The following is a 24,107-nucleotide window of genomic DNA, read 5'->3' as shown; positions in this document are numbered from 1 at the left end:
GGAATTTAGTTCAAGTTTCCTACTTATTTGCACTGTTCATTAAAAATATCTTAGAGGAAGTGTAGTTTTTGTTGTCAATGTACCAGCTCTGGGATTTGGTACTTCGAGTATTATGTGTAGGAAACTCCTGTATCTAGTTCATTTTAAAACTAAACTCTCCGTTTGAAACACCGAATCCAGCACATGAACCAACTTTAATGGACCAGAAACAAGTTTTTCCGTAAAGAGGGAAAAGAGCAAATAATTGCAGTTTGTTTACAATGCCCAAGGAATTTTCAATTTTATGCAACCCACTTGCCACAGCTCCTCGTCATTTTCCGATTTTTTCCATTGGGCGTGTGTGCGAGTGCTTGAATATGAGTTTTTGTTTGGAGTGCATCTCTCATCTGGCGACTGCACAATTAAATGCCCGTTGTTGCCGTCGAGAGCGTTGAAACGGAATGCAATGGAGTTGCCTTTGCATGCGAGCATCAAGATGTCTCTCGGATCCTCAGGATGCAACTTGTCGCTGGATTCCCAGCGCCCCAGAGGACAACAATGGCCAAAGTCAAGCTGCGAGTGCAACCAGGCAAGAGGCTCAGAAACACACACGCGCTGCACGTAATTGTTTTTCCATTTTCTCTGCCTCTGCCTGGCTGAGTCCTTTGACAGCCCGGTTACAATGAGATAATCTGCAGCAATCTGTAGACGGGAGAAGTGAGACTGGAGGATCTGAAGGGTCCTAGGCGCACATCCCTTGCCCTGCGTTTCAGTGCCAGCAGTATCGCAAAAAGTGCTACCTACTTGCAGGCGCAAATTGCACAAATTTGTGACATTCCGTTGGGAGAAAAACACATAACGTGAAATGAGAAGCTTTTGGGAAAACAACACTTGCACTTTTCAAGTAAAGTGGGTTCCTAGACGGACTCAAATCATAGAATAGTGTTCACATAAGGTTTTTAATAACGTTTACTATAATTTAGTTCTTTAGTAAGAAGTTTACGAAGTACATATTCAGCTTTATATCTTTGTGTGTTTCGATTGTATTGCTATGTATTGCCACATTTCTTCATTTTGTAGAACAAAACAGTTCAAAAGAACTTTTCTATGTAAACATAAACACCCCACCGCATTTGCTGTCCTCGCCAACGTTCGAGGCAATTTAATTAAACTTTAGAGAAAGGGCCGGCACTCCAGACCCTGGGGGCTTGAAATCGGAGGCTCCTTTGGTGGGGTGGGCAGTTGACAGGACTCAACTCAGCGCCGTGTCCGGTGGTACATCGTGCATCCTGCCGTGGCCTAATCGATACAGCGCGCCACGGGCGGTCGCCTGTTTTGCAAATGTGCCACAAAATGCGGCAATTGTCAATCAATTTCATGGAAATTATGTGCAAGGGGGAGGCAGGGCGTTGAAGGGCGCCTGTCAGTGGCAAGTGAGCAGAAAAAAGTGTCAGGACATGTGGCTGAAGTCCACAGGCAAATAGAAAAAGATGGGAAAAGCGGAGGAAAACCTCGCCACTGCCAACTGGCAGCTCCGCACTCGAGACTCGAGTAAACAGTTTTTGATAATCTCTCACTCGAGTGCCAAACACTCGGAGAAAAATAAAAAGAAATCCGAAAATATGGGGAAAATCAGGCTAAAATTTGAAGAACATTTTCAAGCGTCACGAATGACGGCAATGATAAGTACGTCAATGTTGTTGATGACTGTGTCGAGTGTGATTATGCGGCACCAGCTTAAAGCCTCAAGAGTTCTCGAGCGGTGCACACAGATACAGCCAGCAAGCACACACACTCTCGCACTTAGGCACTTGCACACACAAACATCTCTGTAGATGTGCAAATAGAGCTCTAATGCTCTAATGAAAGCACGTTTATGCGGAGCAGGTTAAAATGATTTGAAAAATATCATACAAATAAAGCTGAAAACACAAACTTTTAATTGACTACATTTGATCATTTATTTTCACCTTGTTAAATGGTCTAGAATAACTGATCCTGATATAGCACCACGCATAAACATCCCACATAACAGAATTTTTGCGACAACCGCCTTAAGTGCTCCGCTGAGCCATTTCAATTGGATTTTTCAGTAGTGGGCCTATTAGACCTAATGCCATTTGGGATTTGGCTTAAAGCCACTCGTTTTGCGGCTAAGCCAACTTATGTCTAGAGGCGGTAATTTGCCATTTGCCCGGCAGCACATATATATATTCGCATATTGGGGAATCGGAAATAAGTACATCGATTAATGATGATGAAGCCGTAAAAAATACAAAAAGACCAGAGAAATTTATGAGTGTTTTATGTATCTTAATATTAATATTTATATTTGTAGCTTTCGGCTCTTGTATCTCATCGCACTGATCAAACAAACATCTCGGGAATTTCTGGGCGGAAGTTTTTCATCATGAAGAATCACTCTCCTGGGGAATGCGATCTATTCTGGCATTCCTATAAACATAATTTCATAATTTTTACGATAAGTACTGACTGCAATGGAAGCGCTCGTAAAAACTGATTTGTATATTTATAATTCAAATAAACATTTAAGTTTTATTGATTTGTTTGCAATCGCCGCAAGTGCTTATGTTGATTTTTGTTGGAATTTTATTGGCAGGAAATCCATATGATTCGAATGGATTATCAGCGGGTGCCTTTAGCCAAAAAAAGAAATTAATTCTTAGCGAAATTAATTCGTAAACTTGGAAAACAAAAAGGATACGTCTGTGGGAGTTATTTATAGCGCACGGCCGTAAATGCACCCAAAAGGTAAATTTAGAAAATTACAAGAGAAGAGGCATCGCAGAGCAGCCAAGTTTTCCACTCAAGGCGCCTGAAAATAGTCGAGGATTGCCCCGCTCTCCCACAATCCCCGCATTTTCCATTTTAACGGTGACTGGCAGAATCCTCCGCAGGATGGGAATATATTCGTATCTACACGAACATAGAAACCTGCGGCTGAGTGTTCATTAAATAGTAAAGGACATGCCCACACAAATACAGAGACACACAGACACACATACCGGTGGAAAGCGTGCGGGAAAAGCTCGAGTTACCGTTGCAGGCAGCCAACTGGAATCGTTAGCACACATTGACCGGGCTCAGACACTATTAATTATTCGTGGGCCACCCTGACCCCACCACTCCATTTTTTTTTTATTCCTGGCAATACAGCAACAGGAAGCATCCAGTATCCTCCTGTATCTGCATCCGTGGTGCCGCACCTTGAGTGCAAATATGGCCAGATACAAGATACTCATGTCACTTCTCCATGCAACTCACACAGATACTTGCAGTCACCTGCGGCCGTGTCCTAGTGTGTGTGTGTGTTTTTAGAGCTGCCCGTGGCGCATTTCCCTTTTAGTTTTCGCCGGCGTCCTTTCAGTTAAAGTGCAACCATATATTGTCGCAGAACTGACTTGCAACATGCTCGTATGTATGCAAAGTAACTACCGGTACAGTAAAGCTTAGATCTTTAAATTTTATTTCCTTTTCACAAATTAAACAGTTATCGAAATTACATTGGCTGTTTTCTTTGAATCTTTTAGTATTTCCACTAAAATTTAAACACTTTTTGTTGCTTTAAGTTATCTTTAAAATGAAAAAAATAAATTTATAAAATATATATAAAATAATAAATATTTTATTTAAAATAAAATAAAATTAATGACAATAATAGTTCGTTGCCGCCAAACCCATTAAATAATCATGAAATAAAAGACACTCCAGAGGTTTCACCACAAAGTTGGTAATTTAATAAAGTTGGTGAAAAGTTTAACATGAAATGCATTTATTATGCATAGCTAATAGTTTCACATAATTGTTTTTACAATGGTGGGAGTTCTACTTCTCTTTAATGTTTAATAAGTTAGCCAAAGCACTTGAGAAGGTACTTTAAAAAACCCTAAGTAGTAATAGCGCCTAAAATCCGAACTTTAGATTTTAGATTTTAACTTAGTCGGGCCAACCTGTGCCCCCTTCGAGCACATGACGCTGCACATCCGCTGGTTGCAGATCCTTTTGCGGATGGAGAAGTCGAGGGAAAAGCAGCAGCAGATGTGCCATAAATAAACGAAGACAGTGGGACCAAAACCCGTGGAGTAAAAGCCATTGCCGTAGACATTTCCATTCCCAGCTCTTCCAGCGAAACTCATCCGTTTTTGCGCCGCAGGAGACGTGAGACGTAAAACAACAATGAACAACGGCGGTGCAGATAAAAGTGGCAGCGACACAAAGCGTGACCATTATCCCAAAGGGATGGAGAGAGACGGAGAAAGGCGGGTTTTTAACACGAAATTTAAGCCTTGTTTCAGCCTCACAGATTTGTTCTTTTTTGTGCACCCAACTTGTTTCTCGCTTGCCTTCGCTCCCAAGGAGTGCGAAATTTTATTTTTCAATTTCCTTGAGCAGCTTTGATCTGGCGCACAGGCCAGGATGTCGCCAGCAAAAAGTGAAAACTTTGCGTCAAGTCCACGAAGCCTCGGCCCCGGTTTCCTCCACGTTTCCCGCACTTTTCGCCGCATTTTCCTCGCCCTTTTCCCATGTCTTCTCACAATCGTGTGCAGATGACAGTAACAAGTTGGAACAAAAAGCGCCAGCGCTTTTAACTTTATTAAGATATCTCAAACATACCCAAGGCAGCCATGCCACGCCCACTTTCGCAGCAGAATTTTCTTTTAATTTCTAGAAATGACAAGAGAAAGGGTTTCACTTAATTGAATCTCGACGCCATTAAAAAAGAATTATGCCAGAATGTGAGTGGGGTGCAGAAAACTCATGTTTAGGTACTTATCACTTGGGTGGGGAAAAAACCGAGGCAGTCATGAAGTTTCATTATCATTTCATTGATAATGATGACGCTAATGCTGGCTGCAGCAGCCTTGGCATTTGCCCCCTTTTCCCACCCCCTTCCGCCAGCAGAAACCGCCAAGAAAAGCGGAAAAGCGTGGTCTTACTGGAAAATTCGTGCTGGCAGCTAGGATGCAGCCAAAAGATTTCCAGGAATTACACTCCATGAAACTGAGTTTAATTTCGTAATGAAACTTGCTTGAAGTGCGCGGTGATTGATTATCGGTATAATTACTTGCCTTTAATTATTTATTTTAGGGAAAGTTACTTAAGGATTGTTCTCAGATTGGATTCGGGTCATCAAAGCAATTATATTTAATTATCAGGATATTTGATTGGCTAGGGCAAACAAAAATTAGCACTTAGCACATTTATAAATAAATATAAACATTTTGTTGTAAAGTTTTAAAGTAATTAGTAATATTAGCTACCTTCCTGAAACTCATTTAGCTGCGTACTTTTTTATCTGCTACTTTTGCAAGTTGAAAGCTCGTGAACAATCAATTTAAATATACCTCTCAGTCTAATTAAAGTTTTGTTTTACCTTTTCCCCGTTCGCCCCTTGACCAAGTTTACTCTCTGCTTCCATTCTATTTTCTGCATTATATTTATTTTCCCCGTGGCATTTCCAGTCTTCTCTGTCCATTGCTGTGTCATTAGAGGTGTACCACATCGCACATCGAGGCACAGCCGCAAAAGCAATTGCATTTGAGCATTTTGCCACACATTCCCGGTAATGTTGTGTGTTTAAGTGCAGTTCTCCGTGAACAATTACCCAGACAGGACAAAATGAAATGGCTGAGTGGGCGGAAAATCGAGCCTCCCACATGAAGGAAGAGTCAAGAGGCAATTAGTTTCAAGTTGTTGTAGCAAACATTTCTTGGCTGGCCATTTAGCATAAATGCGCTGGCACTTAGGCCAAAACGAGTGGCCGCCTCCAAAGTGGCCAAAAAAGTGGAGCCAAGATGAACACGACCTACAATTAATCTTGCACAGTTCATCTTCCGCCCCCCTCGACGATTCCATGCTAATGAGCTCCGTTTTGGGAGGCCAAGATTAATCGCGTTGCGTATACGCCGCGTTGCCCAGGAAATCGAAGCGGAATACCTTAGGCGTGAGCAATTGGCACTCCATCTCGGAGGCAAATGCAATCCATTCGGGGTACATGAATAAATAAGCCAGCAGGCTTGGAAATCGGAACAGGCTCCAGAAGTCTGTGACAGCCTGGCAGGAGACTGAATACACCGAGGAAAATTGTGACTCTAAAATAGTGATAAATCTCAGGCCACCTTTGACATCATATGAGCGACCACCAATCGAAAGCACATTTTCTAAATTCTTATAATACACATTTTTTTTGCACTGTACAAGTGTTTACCCGTCTTGACCCGCTTTGCCGTTCTAGTTCTCCAATTGAAAGGGAAAATTTGTGGCGCGCTGCCGTTTTCTTGGCAGCTCTGCCTTGACAAACAAGGCTCGGTGGAAAAAAAAGGAGCACAACAAGCCCCAAAGTTTTGACTGCTCGGGCTGCTTTTCCACGATTTTCGCCGCTTTTCTCTGACATCTTGCCTTAAATCCAATTGTGTTGTCGTCTGAGCGCCGGGTAACGCCCACGCCACCTGCACCTGCAGAATGCTGAATGCACTTTGCGGCCCATGTCAGCAGAGCGGCGACTTTTGAACTCCCACGCTCCGTTCCTCGGAGAAAGCTGAAGAAAGTGGGTGGAGAAAGCGGGCGAGTAGGCAGCGTGGCATTGCATGTGTGCCAAAAACTACGGGGCAATAATATCCGTAGCCTGCGACTCCCTGACTGCCACTGCCATTGATTTTTATCGCCTCGGGGAGCTGCACAAAGCTCAACTCCGACAAGAAGTTGATTTGCCATGCCGAAAGCGGATTTAGAGAATGAAATTAGAAATTATGTTGCATCGGAGATACCCTTATAAAAAACATACAGAACTTTACGATGTATAGCAAACCATGCCACAGAAATATATAGCCTATTCCTATTCCTGGAGTAAAGCTGCTTTTGAGAACCTAACCTAGTTCCGGAACAATTTCCTACTCAATGCAGCACTTACCAGCAAATCAACTCCACTGCCTACTTTATTTATGCAAAAGGGTATCGCTGGCAAAAACAAAATCCGTTTTTGTAAATCATCAGAAGCCCACTCAGGCAGGATTCAATGGGCTAATGCACTTTGCTGATGGGATGGCAATGGGCCTCCATGGGCCGCCAGTCCCCGTAACACTTACACCCCAATACCATCTAGCATATAGCGTACATATATCGCGTAGTTCTAGGGCCTGTCGCTGTTTGTCATATGCGATTCGGCTGCTTGCCAAATATTGATTATGTGCCCCCAAACATGAATGGAAGCGCGCTTCGCTGACTCCGCTCAAGTGGAGGTAGAATCCGGGTGATGGGGCGCAATCCGGAGGTCTGGAGTATGGTAGAGGGGCGAGATAAGCAAGAACTTTGGCGTATGCACGTCATCAGGACGAAAAAAGCACATCCGGGATAACTAATGTGCAAGCAAAAAACTATAAACGAACGGTCGGATAGGGGACTCCTATCCTGGGGGTGGCCTCCAATTCAGTTAACAACTTTAATGGGCCAAAAAAGCGATGCCACACTTGGCAAACTCCAATAAAGGCCCAACTTGTCGGCCTAATGGGCCATGAACATTAACAAATACAGGCGAACTTCTCTCAATTCATTGTTTGCTGAAATAGCAAGAGCCCAATGGGTTGACAAATCATTTAAACCCACAACAATTTATACATTTGAAGCCACAATTTACTTTGAAAAAAATTATGGTAAATGCCCCAGAAATGCACCGTGGAATTTTCATTCAGCTCGTCCTTCTCCTATTGCTGTGCTGAATAATTTGGAACTGCCATAAAAATGTCAGATTGCAACGGTCTAGTATTTATTTCGACAGCCAGCACAATTCATAGCTTTTAACTGGCAACTGTGTGCAAAGATAAATAAGTACAAGCGCGCAGACCGAAGTCCAAATTTATGGACAACCTTCAGGACCAACTTTCTGCTGAGTGGCAGTCACAGATATTGGCTGGATCATAACAAAGCCAAATAAATACAAATATGCGAAAGTAGCTCTTTCGGGCCCAGTATCTATTCTAGTTCCCAAGCGATTTGATTTGTCTAGGTTGTCAAACTCACTATTAGTAGTATCCCATATTTTTTATGTGCACCTAAGATCCAATAGAAATCATTTTATTGAAAACATAGTATATTACGTTGGAAAACATGTTTACCTACTTCCAATTTAAAAAACAATGATTTGTAGATTATGAGAGCGTGCTTGAGTGCACTTACTGATTTTTCCATACTTCTAACAGGCTTTTCCGCTTCACTAGCTCCCGACAATCCCAACAATCCTGTCAATCCCTTCGGAAACCTTTCACTTGGCCAAAATTGGTCTGGATGTGGGCCACGCCTTCCGAGCACGGAAACAAAATTGGCAAACCATTAAGAAGCGTGCACTGTTGTTGTTTACACATCTAAAGCAATTTTATCACCTGCGAACAATGTTTGGACTAAGTATATTTTATGGCCCAGCCTCGCCCAATTTCCCCCATAAATTCCCGAAGCATTCCTACGTTTCTCGCTTTTCCCTGCTGCAGGTGCAAAGGCCCTAAAAGGGGCGAAAACGCTCCGCCTTATCACAATATTTGCGGCACATCCACATCGCTTGATTATTGGCTTGTCTGTCAACTAACATGAGTATTATGTTATTTTTGTTCCTTATCTAGGTTGGGGGATCCCGCATAGGTGCCATTAAGGCCGTTTGACAACTTGGGAAATGTGTTTGCGCAGCTCGGGTAATTGTGGCCGATTAAAACGCCAAAGCAAAAGAGCTCCAATGAAACTGTGGAAAAACCTGAGCAAGTAGCATGTCGAATTAGAAACGCTAATTGACTCGTAAAGTTGCGAAAAGTGCGCCACGAGCCGAAGTATTGATTATATTAGCATAAATTCATAAAGAAAAATATGCAGGAAACCAACTCATTTCACGAAAATATTTCTAAATGTACTAAATTCACCGGAGAAGTGTATAAATAAATGCTGCACAATATTCTAGCACTTCCTATTGGTGCTCTTTACTAAAAATACCAATAGTACATAACTATTACTCACCAACTAAAGAGTATTAACTTCACTCGCGTCTTGTTTTGGTTTTGTTTGGGGGTTTAGTTTAAGCGTTGATTAAGTTTTTGATTTGTGTTTATCTGTTATAGCATAGGAATATATTTACTTTACATTTTCCAATTGTATTAGGAGAATTTGTGTTTTAGGGAAAATATTTGTCACAGACACACGCGCTGGAAAACAAAGAAAACTCACATTACTTTACACTTTTTTGAATTTTGAATGGTACACTTATTTTATTCGGCGCATTAGCATTATGGTAATGCCAGTCCTAGTGCGGACTTTTCTTTTCCGCCAGCCTATCTGTCTGCCTTTCGGGCCTTTTTTCCTTTTCCCGTCTGTATTTGTATGCGTACGTATTTGGGTGGTACACGCCTTACTCCACCGAGGGAAAACACTTTTCTTGCGGCCCCGACACTCACAATTCAAATGAACTTCAATTCGGTATTATATTTTCTGTTGTTTTGTTTGCTGTTCCATTGTTTCGATTTTATTACACATTTGGCCTGTGGAAAGTGCGGTGTAAAAGTGTGTGTATGGTGTGTGTGTTCGGTGTGTTCGGATGGTAGAGGGGGCAGGGTGGGGGCGTTTTCCGATTTTCCGCTGCTCACGCACACAGTTTTTCCAAGCACAGCACGCTCCAAAGTCTAGCCACGAACTGAAAGCGTCGGGGAAACTCCAAACTCGAGCAGCAGGAAAAGCGGAAAACCGAGAAGCTTCCAATGTCAATGCGAATCCTTTGTACGAGGAATGTGTTATTTTGGAAGGCCCAAACCTCCTGGAAAAGCCTCGCTCTTGCTCTACGGCTCTCTCTCGCTCTCGCTCTGCTGCCGCTGGCTCGGAAAATTCGCTCTCTCTTATTTGGGACTTTCCTCTCTCCCGCTGGTTTGTTTTCCCTGTTGTGCGTGCGATTTGACAACTACATTCCGCCCCGAAAGAAATGAGTTTTGAAGTTTTCAAAGTAGATTTTCACTTGCAAAGTTTAATTAATATGAATGTCTCGCAGGCCCACCTACTTATATGTTTTCGGATCTCTCTGTTTTCCTTTTTATTTTTCCTCCTTTTCGCTGTCTTCTCATTTTCTGGCTAAATTTATTGGCCATGCGGGCGTGCTTTTTTGTTAAAAATAGCCGCCATAGCCTCGCGATGCGTCGGCAGCCTCAGCGACAGCATCAAGTTCAGATGTGTTCTATTTTCTTTTTCATTTTTTGGGGGGGTGGTGGGAGGACTGTTTTTATGGAGAGAGAAAGACAACTTTTGACCTTAGTCAAGCGAAAAGTGTGCTGTGCCCACCTGTCTTGGCTTGTTTGTGTGCGTTTTAAGCGACTAATTGGCCAAGTTGCGTTGTGGCTGCCAAATAATTCAGGCAACTGCAACTACTCGGCTAATTACGACCCATGAATGAATAATCAAGGGGAGACTTTGGCCCCCAATTCAAGAAGAGCTGAGCAGAGCAGAGCGGAGCAGAATCCCCTGGAAAACCGAAACCGAAACCCCCCAGGAAGCCCGAATCGCTGTAACATGAATTTATGATTCCGCTGGCCGTGTTGTTATTGCCTTTATGATTATTGCGACGCCGCGTCTGTTGTCTGGCTTTTCCGACTATTCAGACTTTCCCGCCTGACACCAACTAGCAACCCCCGTTTAACCGTTGTCAATAATATGACCCTGTTTTTCGTTGCTTCGATGATCTGGTATTTGGGCTTCCGTTGGGCAATTTGTTTTGTTACCCCGACAGGCGAATCTTGTAGTTTTTGCGACACAACTGCCCGAAATTGCTGGCCTGGTATTATTAATGTCCTGTGACCCCAAAAAGAGCTACAAATTCTTGGAGTTTCCCGCACACAGCTTCTGCTCGAAAGAAAAATCAATTGATTGACTCCGATGGCCACATTTTCTGCACTTTTGAACGCGTCACTAAAAATTTAGATTTCGGATTAGACGTTTCGGCATTTGTGCTTTCTTTTGCTTTCTCTTCGGAAATCTCTCTCGTGTCACACTTGATTTATTTTCGAAATTTTTAATTTTTCCTCATTGACTTCTTGGCATTTTTTCACGACTTTCCGCGCACACACACACTTTTTCCTTCTTTTTTTTTGCCTTCTCGCCAGGCCAGTAGTTGCATTGGATTGGTAACAGTTGCTGGCCAGCCGCCGACTGACTGCCCAACTGACCAACCGACAAACATCCAGCAGAACACGACCGCCACCGAACTAGGCGTCCAATGTTAAGTATACCCCGTGCGACACACGACCGAAGCGAGTCCTCAGGCACTAGAAAGGCACCCACCACACGTCCGTTCTCAGCTGTGGCCCAGCGCTTTTGAGAGCGTTCCGTCGGAGCAACTGCTGCCGGATCCGGCGCTGCCGACGCCTCGCCGACGTCGTGGTGAGTTTGCGGCCAGCTGATGGCCGACGAGCACACGGCGTTTCGAAAAGCCGACAGGGGCGGAGGGCCTTGGAAAAGCACCAGAACAAACGGGGGTTGGGAAGAGAAATAGCTGGTGTTTTGTGTGTTCACAGCGGTATCTAACCACATTACATACCATAAAGGACTAATTAAACATACCCTATTTCCGATGCTCAAGCTACTTTATACAGGAAGACTCATCTTCGCAAATGCCTGCGTCAAATTCTTGTTAAATTTTTGAAAGAAAAAAATCCTCTGTAAAGCCCATTCAAACTTATTAAGTTCACATTATTTATGGGCGTTTAGTTTAAATGACAGGCGTCGACGAAGGAGAAACACAAGACAGTTTATCGTGCTGAAATCACAGGCATATGGTTTTCTTTGTGTTATCCTGTTTATCTGAAGGACATGTGGTGAAAAGTTCATGCTTCCCTTTGGTTTCCCCCTCCTTCGGTTTTCTTTGGCCGCCTTGACCAGTCATGAATATAAATTATGCCCCTAAGTGACAGGAGGAGGCTGTTATGGCAAAACAATCATAAAAGACACCCGGCGCTTTTAGGTTTTAATAGTGTTGCTATGCGCAACACAGATAATAGCGTTTGATAATGTATGCGAAAACATATTTTCACATTATTTTATAAACGGTTGAAATATTTAGGTAGTCAATAAAAAGAGACTTTAAATATGGCTTTGCAGATATTATTTATAAGTAATACAATTTTGTAGTCCCTGATTAATTTAAGGTAGTAAAATTAAGATAATTATTTAAATTTTTTTTAATTATTTGGAGTATTAAAAATGAAAATTATGAAATTTGTCCGTGTTTTTCATCAACATATAAACAATAAACAAACTGGTGTTATATTACTTAGCTTTTGACAGCTAACAATCGGAGATCACAACCAAAAAGCAACGCGCCCGCGTTTTTCTAGCGTTTTCGAGGCGGCTTCGATACGCTTCTTGTTATAGAGAAGAAACCTCAAAAAATAAGCCGATCTTTAAGCGGATCGACCCTAAGCACCTATAGCCATTACGTCACCGGCAGCGGGTGATGTTCGTCGAGCTAGTGGGCCAAAAATAATGCGACAGAGGTACGAATTGCCCAGGGCAATCGACGGCTTTAATGGTTTCGTTGGCCAACCGGCGGCATTAAGTTGGTGGACCCAGCCCCTAATTAACCCTTTCGCAATTGCAACTAAGCCCTAAAACGGCGGAGGCGGTGGGAAGTTGGGGGAGTGGCCCCTCCACGTGTTATATACCTATGTAGCCGCGATAGTTTTAGGTATAAAATGATACCTTTGGTCCCGATACCTTGGACTCGGAGTTTGATTAATGAGCGGCTTAAGTGAATCTCAAATCGAATCTGAGCCTGCTCGGCCGGCAGACTGATGAAGTCACTAATTTGACTTAAAAACGCATTAAAAACCATTTTCGATAAGAGCTTGGAGCTCCCCATATCGTGATTTCGGCGAGGGTTTTCCCGTACTTTTCTGCCCCTCGGTCTAGGTCTCGTCTTTGTGAAAGTTGTGCAAAATTGGAGCCAAAAACCAAAAATTGAACGATGAAGCACACAAGGCGACGGATAAAATTCCAAAAACGCCTCGGAAGATTTGAGAGTGCAAAGCTCTTGCTTTATGGGACATTGCCTATTGGCAATCAGCTGTTAACATAAATAATGTTCGAGATTGCGGAGAGTGGACTAAGGGATACCCAGTGAGAAAATCATGTAAGCACACTCATTTTTATCACTAAATATAGCATTAAAATCATTAATTTCTGGCTTAATCTAAGTTAAATTTTATTTTTAAATAATTCTTGAAAATCTTACTAGATACATTTAAGCCTATATGGCTTACACATTGAACCACATTAATAATTTAAGCCTTTCTTAGATTAACGCCGTCATACGGTTTACATCTCTTTCAACCTTTTCAAAAAAGTTTTTTTTATAATTATATACACATACAGTGCAAATATATATTTAATACTTTCAAATAAATTGACAGAGAAATTACTGCTCACCGCTTTCTTACTTTCGCTAGGTAAAGGAAATAATTATTGGGAATGTAAAAAATCGGATCCCAATATACCTCTGCTGAAAAATTAGCCATAATTTCAGCTTTGGCAACGCACAAAATTGATTTAAATGCCTTCGCCGAGAGACAAAATCGGAGGTAACTCCTACAATTGTGCGTGGTCTTGGCCATTAAAAGCCTTTTCTTGCCAACATTCAATGTCTGGGCCGGAGGCAGCGCCAACTCAAATCAACGGCAGCAGTCACAAATCTGCGACAGATAAAAGCTGTTAAATGACCTTCATTGGCCATAAAAATCCAAATTCATCGCCCGAACAATGAGCCGTATCTATGGGCCAAAACCGGCGGCAACGACGAACAACAATTGGCGAGCAGAAAAATTAACAATTTAAATAAATTCACTTTATTGCAGCTCGCATATTGGCGACAATGTAAAATAAACAATAAAAGTGGTCAATAAATAAGGCCCGAATGGCGCGAACCACTGGACTTCCGGTCTTGAATCGGGCCAAAAAAGAAAAAGAAAACCGCACATATCATATTATACTATGTGGCCAACGACATGAATCACGGGCTAAAAAGTTCAAAGTTGAGCGGGCTAAATTGAGAGATTAGCCTGGGAGATCAGAGCCGGCTATATCTTTTGCTATATAGCTCTGCTCTGACCCAAGCTCTGCTTTTTTCCCGAGTTGGCGGCTCTGGGACGCTGTTAGCTCGGCTAAGACCGCTCAGTTGGCTACGAGCTGCCGCCGTGAGCATTAGCAAACGCGTGAAACGGAAAAAACGAAAACGAAATCGAAAACCCAAAATCCAAAAACCGAAATATCCGCGCTCTTCGGTACGTGTTAAGTTTTTTAATTAGTAGAATTTTCAAGTGAGTTCGGTGGCAAAAAGAGAAAATAGTTCACTTAAATACAAAGAGCATAGCTAAGCTCGACAGAAGTGTACATAGTGATCATTAACATTTGCCAAATACCGTGAAGCAAAAGCCCAATAAAATCTACGAGCCGCACACTAGGTGAGTAATTAATAAATTGAATAATTTAATTCCCGCCATAAGTTAATAAATTTCATTGGTTCGTCATCGCAGCTCTGATTTATTATATTATTTTTGTATACACTTGTAACCAAAATGTTAGGAAACCAGCAAACACAAATTAAATCAAAGCGATCACAAAACAAAATCCACAAAAAATGCAGACAACACTTTGGGTAAATACAAACAAAATATAATCAAGTGGGGAAAAAAAACCTTGAAAAGTCGTGCTTAATTTCTTAGCTAAATGCAGGCATAAAATATATGTTTAAAAAATTATAATGAAGCCCAGCTATTTGTCTGCCTCCAATCGAATCCATTGTTTTAGTCCCTAAATTAGTTTCAAATAACCCAACCTCTTTGTGGAGGAAAATAATTCAGAGGTTTTTTGAAGTTTTGTCCAATACAGAAGTCCGTCTCTTTTTTAGTTTTTTAAATGAATAGAAGTAAGGATAGATATTGTGGAAGTATGCAAGCGTACCAATTAATTAAACTAGTGTGCTTAAAAGTTTCCTATGTCAAAAACACGCCTAATAAAAAATCAATAAGCAATCATTATTATTAAATAGCTTTATAATTAATTAGCTGCATTTCATTTCATTCAGCTCTTTTTGTAGCCTGCTAATGTTTCAATTAGATGCCAACAAAATATCTTATCCCCTGAAAAAGTGCCAATCGGGTGAATAAGTGAGAATGTCTGGGCGAGACAAAGATAAAGATCTGACAATCGATCATTACTCAGACGGGGTATAATCAATTAAATATAGATAGATGATTTTGCGGCCAAATCATTCAAATAAATTGAATAGGGCCAGCGATTTTGAGCACTCAATTTCGAAAATGGAGCCGCAGCCAATGGATTAGCCGCTAAAGCTTGGTCAAAGATCTTTAACAATTTCATTAACTTTTGGCCCGTCGGCCTAATGATGTGCAAATGGCCCAAAACACACCATAAAACACGCGGCCACTAAAGTTGCCAAGGGAAACAATGCCAAAACCCATGTCCAACTTCTTTTGGCTGCTCTGTGATTTATGAGGTGATCGCCTGGCGCAACTTTGGCATCGGGGAAATACCAGCGATAAGTGGGTGTAGCCATGTGCAAGACTCCATTAGCAGATCGCAGACACTAAATATGGCTTCGATGCACAGCAGAAAACATGGCTTGAAACGTAGTTTCAAAATATCTAAGCTATTTTAATCTCGGAAAAAAATATGGGTTTTTATAAAAATTGTATAAGCATTTTAAGCCTAGCTTGTTTAACGGTAAACAACATTTTGCGTTTCAAATTTCTGTCTGATATTAAAGTCTTCGCAGCGAATCTTTTTTTATTTTAATCGTTTCCTTTATTATTTCTTGTTTTAATATTAATAAAATAATTATTTCCCGTGTACCTTGACGGACACTTTGTCATTGGCGCTTGTTTGTTGACTGATTTGTTTTGCTTGGCTCGTGCAAAAGAGCCTGTGATCCCGGAAATCCTATCGCAGCTTGTGGCAGGTGTTTTTGTATCGGTATAAATTCCAATTGATTCTTGAATGCTTGCTGTTTTTACAGGCACCCATGTCTGAGTGTTAAAGGCAATTGTTATTGCCTTTTTTTCTATAAATAATTGTGGTACACATTATATTGAAACTAAAGCAAAACTTGACACGAAATCCGGTTTTTACCATTGACTGTGACAGCATTAGATTTGATCACTTGTTAGCATTGTTACATTATAATAATCAAAATATTTGTATAACATTTTTTGTTTATTTTTACCTCACTTTCGTTAGTTATGTCAGCTGTTAATTAACGTTTGATTATGGGATTTCTAATTTTTCCAGATTTTAAAAGTAGATTTTATACGGGAAACATTTTGGGATTTTTCTCTAAGCTTCTTGTTCATATAAAAGCATTGCTAACTACCGAAATCTGGTCAAAGTTATCTCATAGTTTCCGCAATAAAAACTGATTTTATTATTAAATATACATACTCTCAAACAGTTGGTAATGTATCGCCTAAAATATTTCTTGCATTGATCTTATCTTAAATTGTCTATAAAACATGCGATTTAAATACCGCCACTTTAAAATTCCGATTAGAAGCGCTAATAAATCATTAGAGTTTATAAGTATTGTCATTAGCTGACAGCTCGGGTCGCCAATTGAGAACGCCCCCACAATGCATGGGGCGTGACCAGTCCATTATCTCCGCGGCGTATACTTAATCTTGTTGTCTGGAGCTTGTTCGTCACTTTCACTTTTGGCAATTTATTTTCGCTATTTACGGGAGTTGTTCGAGTTGTTTGCCTGTTGTTTGCTCAAGAGGCTGTCGGTGGTGTAGTTCGTGTTTGTGTTATTGTTTTAGTTGTTGATTGTTTGACTTAACAATAAGCCCAAGTGAACCCTGGCAACAAATAAGCACTTTGAAGCATTTCCGCTGCGGAAAAACCATCACTTAATGTCTGTTTCGTGTCCCAATGGAAATGGTGCGAGAAATGGTCGTGTTATTGCCATTTTTTGCGACTAATATTTGACCAAATAACTCATGGCAGTTTCTCTTTCGCTTCAGATTTCCGAATTCGCGTTGAAGACAGTGGCTGAATCGCAATCGAGTCAAATGCAAATGCAAGTCGACGGCGAATGAATTGACAATGACAAAAAGTATTAAACGTCCGCCCCCCTTTAGTTGTAACCAAGTTCTGCTTACCTATGTGGTGAGTATTTCCTATCCCACTACTCCTTAAGATACTTTAAAATCTCCCTTCTCCAGATATTAGCTTATACAGTAGCCGCCCACAGCTCGCCCCCGCCATGTGGCCTCTATGGAGCACCGCCTTGCCAGTTCCTCCCGGCGCCACCTGGACAAACGCCCACCTGTGCCCGTCCAGGAAAGACGTACTGCGAGCACGCCGATAACTACCCCACGTGAGTAAAGTACCATAAGGAACTACTATATTGTATGTATAATGTACCGTAAGCATATGGATAAAACAAAACGTTTGGCTCTAATCAATATTCGATTCATTTAAATGCATTTCAAACAAATGTTTGGCCACGAGACAATTTGGGCTCCAATTTAATTCGCTATAGAAATCGAAACTTGTTCGCTGGCATCGCATTAGCATAGGAGCATCGAGTGAGTATCTTTTGTGGCTGCTTCCGCGACAAGCTCTCAGATACTCAGATGCTGAGATACTCGGAAACTCAGATACTCGTACTGATGCTGTTTGGGTGCTTCTGCTCTCAGCCAGCTGGGCGAATGCCTTGACCCAATAAACTTGAATTGACAGTTCAAGACACTTTTTGTTTGGCTCCTACTAGCTCATATGTATGTAGTATCTGGTATTGCTTTGGCGACTATCCGACGACTGGCCGCGTGCTTCTCGAATATTTATGAATGCCTCCAATGAATAATCGTGTCTTCGGGGCATCTTAAGTTGCTTAGACCGGCGTTTTGGCGCGTGAGCCAGGGTATTTTGGGTGTGCTTCAGATTTCTTCGCAGAACAACGTGTATTTTTCCAATGAATAAAACATGTAGCTTATATTGATGTTTTTAAAATATTTGTATTATATATCTGATAAGACTTGGGTCTTGAAGAAATTGTCTTGTTCGGAGCCCAACATATATACATTTCATACACTCAAAGAAAATAAAACCAAATGCATTATTAAGTTGATTTTTTGATATAAATTCCAGTTTGATCATGGCTGTAAGATCGTTAGAATGTAATTTACAAAATCTTAAGTTCCTACCATGCTTTTGAATATTGAATATTGAACTCCAATTAAAGAGCATCTGTTATTCACCACATGACCCTTTAAGTGCATCTTTTGTCTTACGTGCTCGAAGTTGGCTCTCAAATGCTGTAGTGTTAGCTGTTTGTTTATCATCCGCCTTCACGCGACTAGTTGGCCATGTTTGTTTGTCTATTTTTAGAGCATTTCTTCGGTTCGGATTTAAATAAAATGTGCGTTAGTTGGTAATGGTAATGCGAATGGCTTGATAAGCCCTCGGCGCCGACGCGGCAATTAAATAGGCATTTTTATTACAATGCTTGCATTGGAATTTCTGTGTGTTGCATAATTTCCAAAAAATTAAAGATATGGGAAAGCCCCAAGCGGGTTTTTACTATATAAATATAGAGGTGGGGTCGTTTTCGCCCCTTAACCCATACCTTTCTATGCCTGTTTTTGTGGCACGTGACGCGCATGCGATGCTTGTTGATAAGAAAAGTTAAATATAAATAAACCGAGCCATTGCCAATTTATTATTTACGATGTCTGCGCCTACCAATTTTTTTGTTGCTGTTTTGGCCTGCCCGGCGGCCGCATATTAATTATGATACTCATATTTGATTTGGCTTGGGCAACACCGCAATTACCATTTCCATAGCAATTTCTAACACTTGTCAGTCAGCCGCTCTGTGACTTGCATAATTTGTGGCTCCGACAAGTGGCGATGCTTTCCCAGCCTGTTAACCATCGCAGCTTGCATCACTCATTGTTTCCCACTGCACGCAGGAAAAAAAATCTCAAAAATAAGGTCATTTTCCTTTTGTTATGAACACACAGAAAACAATTTATATTAGACGTTATTCACAAATACATGAAATTTTATTGTTGAGATACTTTTTTAAGAAAAATATTAATGTAGAATGATATTGCAAGTACCCGTAACTACTCTATATATAAATATTTTTATATATTTTCCAAAAATACCTTTTCATACCATATTAATCCAATAAATTTTATAGGTATCTCATCAAGAGCCTCGTTCGAAAGTGGGGATATGAGGCCGCCACTCTGTTGGTGGACGAAACCTGGGAGGATTTTGCGGCTGTGGCGTGGCACGATACTCCCGTCTTCTACGATCCCAAGTCCATCTTCCCGCCCCGCGATCCCAATGCCCAGGACTTCAATGGATATAGTTATCAGACACCATTTGGGGGTAATCCACAGAGGCCGTCTGGCGGTGGAAACCCGCTCTTCGTCAGCAATCCCTCTACGGAAGCACCCACGTGAGTACTCGATAAAGAATAAACCTATATGTATGACCAGCAACTTAAACTCGCCTGTTCCGGACACTTACTTTTAATGTTCTTCAAGGTTTTCATTCAGATTCGATTAGTTTGTACCACAACAGAAAAAAGAAAGATCTTGACCTTGAAAGTAGTAATTTTAAAATGAATCCATGAATGGATTTTAAGAACCTAATTAAAATTGTATTACTCTCAACACAAATCCTATGAATTTCAAATTAAAAATGTTGATGTGTGGTTTTAAAGAGTTTTTGTATTTTTGTATAATTCTGAATCACTCGCCATTTCAAGTTATCTTCTGTACACCTCATCCGGTGGAGGTCATCGCTCGGGTCATCGGTATAACTCCCAGGGCGGTGGCTCCTCATCTTCTGGCGGTCACTTGTACTTCAATCAGGGTGGCAAGTCGACTCCCTACAATGCCACGCTCTGGCTGAAGCGCTTAGTCAGGGATCTCAGTCGGAAGCAAAGGCAACCCGACGAAGTTCAAGAGGAGGTGGTGGAGCCGGAGAACGAGCAAACAGAGGAGGCCGAGGAACAGGACGACCCGGCAGAGGAACACCCAAAAAGCAAGCGCGATGTCTCGCTCAACATGGATCTCTTGGATATCGTGGGCGTGGAAGCCCCAAATCCGCTGAAGAAGCGTTCGAGGACAAAGCGCCAAAGTCCGGGGCGCTCCACCCTCTGCCAGACGACCTCTCAGTTCATTACCCCGCAGGCGGCACTGAATAGTCGCGGAAACTGGATGTTCGTGGTCAATGAGCAGAACACCGCTCGTCAGATGGTCAAGGCGGAGCTTTGCGCGTAAGTACCAGTACGATTTATGGGAAATCGAAGAAATCTATGTTAATAGGATGTTCTTTGACGAATATTGATGTTAGCATTGCCCTTAATTATATGATTTAAACCTTAAAATATTGTATTTCAAATCTGTTTTACATTAATTTTACACCGGGGTTGTGTCTCGGCTAAGCGCCCTGTGCAGTGCACTGCTTGCACGTTAACGGTTTGAAAACATGATACAGCTGACTTAAAATATTTATTTGTATAATATAATACAATTCAATTCAAATTTGTGTAATTCAATTCATGCACTGAAATTTGTAACCTTGAAAATATTGTATCTATTTTGTCCCACACCGTTTTACTTCAATCAGCGAACTTACCAGTTTTATTTCTGTATTAAAACAAATTTAGTAGTATTTCGTTATCCTTTTAAATAACAAACCATTTGTTTGCATTAGGGAACAATGTGAGTGACTTGGCGAGCCAGCCGTTCTTGAAGTAGCCTTCCTCACTGATTACTCGGATTTATTCCTCCTGATCCGGAGGTTCACCCCTTACGGTTTTCAGCACTTGTAACACAGTGGCTAGGTGTCATGCCAACCCCATTCCTAAGTTAATAATTCGCAGCGGGAAGCAGAGGTTTCCCCCTCTTTTATTTGATTTTTTTTGTGACTAGGGGAAGTCCCTTGCCGGCCATCTCTTTCCTTGCATCTGTCCCCGTCGCACCTTTCCCACCGGGCACGTGGTTAGTGCAGGTCGAACTAAGACCGTTTATACGCAGTCATAATTGCGGTTGAACGAATTATCACACCCCGAAAAATGAGTGAGAAATACCGAAGCAGGGCACAGTCTGCCATTAGGCCATGTCCTTGTCCCCTGTTTTATACCCCTCTGCTTGGTCGTTCCCCTTTTTATATTTTTTTTGGATGCGTGCGCTACTCGAAAACCTTTCCACACTCATCCGGAAAAAGCGCAAACAAATGCCAGGGCCAGAAATTGGGGTGAGGTGGTTTCTGGTTCTTTGGGTTGGGTCAACGCTGCCCTAATTGTTGCCCGTTCTTCCCGCTCCTCAGTCTCGAATCGAGTCCCTTTCTGGATGCCGAATCCCTTCCCCGTTTCCAATGCCACTTGTTGTTAGCACTGAGCCCGGTACTTGGCGCAATTTGTTAAACCAAATGGAGTACCTACGCAGGCGCGCATAAATCTTTGCCGAAGAACAGCTGGGAGCTGGGCTACACACAGAAAAATTCAATATAATACATATTTATTTTAAAATTAATTCGAAACGCCAGATACTTTTTATTTTAGCATATCTGAACTGATAGAAATAAAATATTTAATAGAAGTTCCTGTGGTCGATGATATTTACTTCCAGTGCAGGGATTGTACCGTTTCTGCTTCCGCTCAGGCTGCGACTGCGACTCCTTATCAATTACGTACGATTCCCGTTTTAACGAGTTCGTTAAACTTTCAACTCTGGTCCGCCTGCGACTGCAGATCTGCGGACTTCCTCCTTCGAAGTAGTAGCAGCCGGCGCTCCTTATTTACGGCCAGCGGCCCACAACTAAATTCTGGGCAATTGTTGATTTTTAGCATTTGGTGTTTCGCATTCGCATCGGCACTTATTCCGATTCCGTTTATTTTCCAGCTCGAACACCTGCTCGAACCTGTGCGAATTGCCCAACGGCTACAACTCGAGATGCGAGCAGAAGTTTGTGCAAAAACGCTTAATTGCGCTCCAGGGCAACGGGCAGAATCTGTACACGGACACGTTCTGGTTTCCCAGTTGCTGTGTCTGCACGATAGCCGCCAATTAAATGTGTCCAGCGGGCGAAGGACGTAGGACGAGACCAGGACACCATACTCTCAGCGGCGATTTTGGCAAATTCATATCTGATAACTAAATGATACGAAAACACACACAACAAACACGACACCCACACACGAAACACTCAATATCTCTCATGTTGTTACACAAACACACAATGTAGTTCTTAAAAATGTAATTTAAAATCAAAAACATCGAGTGAGGCGTGCAAATTGGATTTATGCCCACACAATCCCTTTGAGTTTGCATAGTAGCATTAGTCTTACCCTGTGAGCGATCTAATGGATATCAAATAAACAAATATTCCAGCCGATGCTTTTTCAAGTTAATTGAGAGCCTATTTATTTTGGGCTAAATAAGTTGAATGGGTAACTGGCTGCCATAAATCTGCAATAATTAAAAATAATTCATTAAAGTTTAAATTTAAAGGGGTCATTAAACTCTTGCCGGTGCAGCAAAACTCCATAAATCCGAGTAAGCTCCACTCTTTCGATTGCGAGTCCTGCACTGCACACATTTCATTTCCGGGCAAAACACATAATGACACAGGTAGATTTTCAACAAACAATTTTATTAAGCCCTGGGCATAGTGCAAATCGGATTTTGTGGTTTTTAATTAATATAGTTATTCCTTTGGACGCATTGCCAACGCAGCCCCGAAGGATTCGCAACTTTTAATTGTGCAATGGCGAAATGGGAATTTCCGCAGCGGCAAGAGCAGCAAAACCAGCAGCAATCCAGCAACAACACCTGCCGTGCTGCAAATGCAATTGCGTTCCATAAATCCAGAAACAATAATCGTAAAATAACATCAGGTGTCACGCGCACGAAACGCTGTTCAAAAAGGGGGTCAGTCATGCATGGATTGTTGGGGATCGAGGGATGAGGCTACGGATGAGGACTGGAGGCCTTCGAGGATACGGCGGCGTGGCTTGTCAGAGGACATGGAATGGATATATTGATGGCCGGCATTATTACCCGATGATGTATGCCCACGTATCCATACATCTGTGGCACGGAAAGTGCTCCAGATGGCCCCAGTTGGTGACATAATGGAGACTACACGAGGATCCTGGATCCTCAATCGGTTTTTATTGGGATACAGCGGAAGTATGTTTAAAATATTTAAATATAAATTCTATTAATATCTAAGCCTTAAGTACTAGAGTGTCCTTCACCGAACCCCATTTAGTTGTATCGTAGAACGTCCCAGGTGTCTTAATAAATACCCATGAACAATTATGAGTACTCGCAGCCAGTTGTGCAATATTTCTAGTTTCATAACCAGTGCAAAATATACTGATAAGTCAGGCTTCGAGTACGTGCATGGTCGAAAATCTCAATTAAACTAAGGTGCAACAGCCTCGTCCCGTTGTACTTATCTTTCGTACCTGTTGTGGAAAACTCTGCTCTCCAACCAACACACAGTGGGTATTTTCAACTGGCAGCGATTCAAACTGGCACAGTGGGACGGTCCCACCCACAGAGCTGCATTGAGTATTGAGGCCCATTCCACACCCCGTGACTCTGCCGAGGGTTAATTTGTCCTCTATAAGGATATGTATGTGAGCGAGAGAAAACGAGTCCTTCCTGCTTGTATTGTGCGGAGTTTTAGCAATGATTAGCATCACGAAATAGAAAACTATTGTTCCAATACGCAGTCGAAAACCAGGTAAAAAAGTATTGACAAATCAGGTAAGGATAAGTCCGCAAAACAAAACATATCCAACTCACATGCGATCTAAAGGTGAAACTGTTGCAATTAGGGTTTAAGGGGAAAATTAAAAAAATAAGTTTGCACTATAGCAATATAGAATTTTTTGTTTAATTAATCCATTTCACCTTCATTAAAATAAATCTATATGCCTTCCTATAATTATAATAAATGTAAAAGTATGTATTGTAAATGATGAATTTATAATATTAATTTAATTTTAATATTCATGATATTACTTTAATTTTAAGCACATCTGTCTATTA

At 41.6% G+C, this 24,107-nt stretch overlaps 2 protein-coding genes across 17 annotated transcripts in view; one reads left to right on the top strand and one right to left on the bottom strand.

The window, feature by feature from the left end:
* LOC6610531 (potassium voltage-gated channel protein Shab) overlaps positions 1 to 11,346 on the bottom strand; it is a 56,186-nt gene extending 44,840 nt beyond the window's left edge. For 6 of the 16 annotated variants that reach the window (XR_004361912.1, XM_032719838.1, XM_032719828.1 and 3 more), the window contains exons 1-2: positions 9,622 to 9,636; positions 8,995 to 9,179 (exon numbers count right to left, since the gene is read on the bottom strand). The gene's annotated coding sequence lies outside the window, so the exon portion shown is untranslated. Of the gene's footprint in view, positions 1 to 8,994; positions 9,180 to 9,621; positions 9,639 to 11,295 lie in introns of those variants that run through there. The other 10 variants (XR_004361913.1, XR_004361914.1, XM_032719833.1 and 7 more) reach the window with 4 other exon arrangements.
* A 2,832-nt stretch (positions 11,347 to 14,178) lies between these two features.
* LOC6610529 (protein spaetzle 5) lies at positions 14,179 to 22,456 on the top strand. The gene is made up of 6 exons (XM_002035073.2): positions 14,179 to 14,468; positions 17,043 to 17,187; positions 17,244 to 17,398; positions 19,229 to 19,492; positions 19,805 to 20,317; positions 21,948 to 22,456. The coding sequence occupies exons 2-6, from the start codon at positions 17,125 to 17,127 to the stop codon at positions 22,114 to 22,116; spliced, it is 1,164 nt and encodes a 387-aa protein (XP_002035109.1). The 5' UTR covers positions 14,179 to 14,468; positions 17,043 to 17,124; the 3' UTR covers positions 22,117 to 22,456.
* Positions 22,457 to 24,107: the final 1,651 nt, after the last annotated feature.

This window comes from Drosophila sechellia, chromosome 3L (genome assembly GCF_004382195.2).
Source record: "Drosophila sechellia strain sech25 chromosome 3L, ASM438219v1, whole genome shotgun sequence".
In the NCBI taxonomy this organism is placed as follows: Eukaryota; Metazoa; Arthropoda; class Insecta; order Diptera; family Drosophilidae; genus Drosophila; species Drosophila sechellia.
The sequence above is the reverse complement of the archived record's forward strand: the minus strand, read 5'-3'. Positions and strand labels throughout refer to the sequence as shown.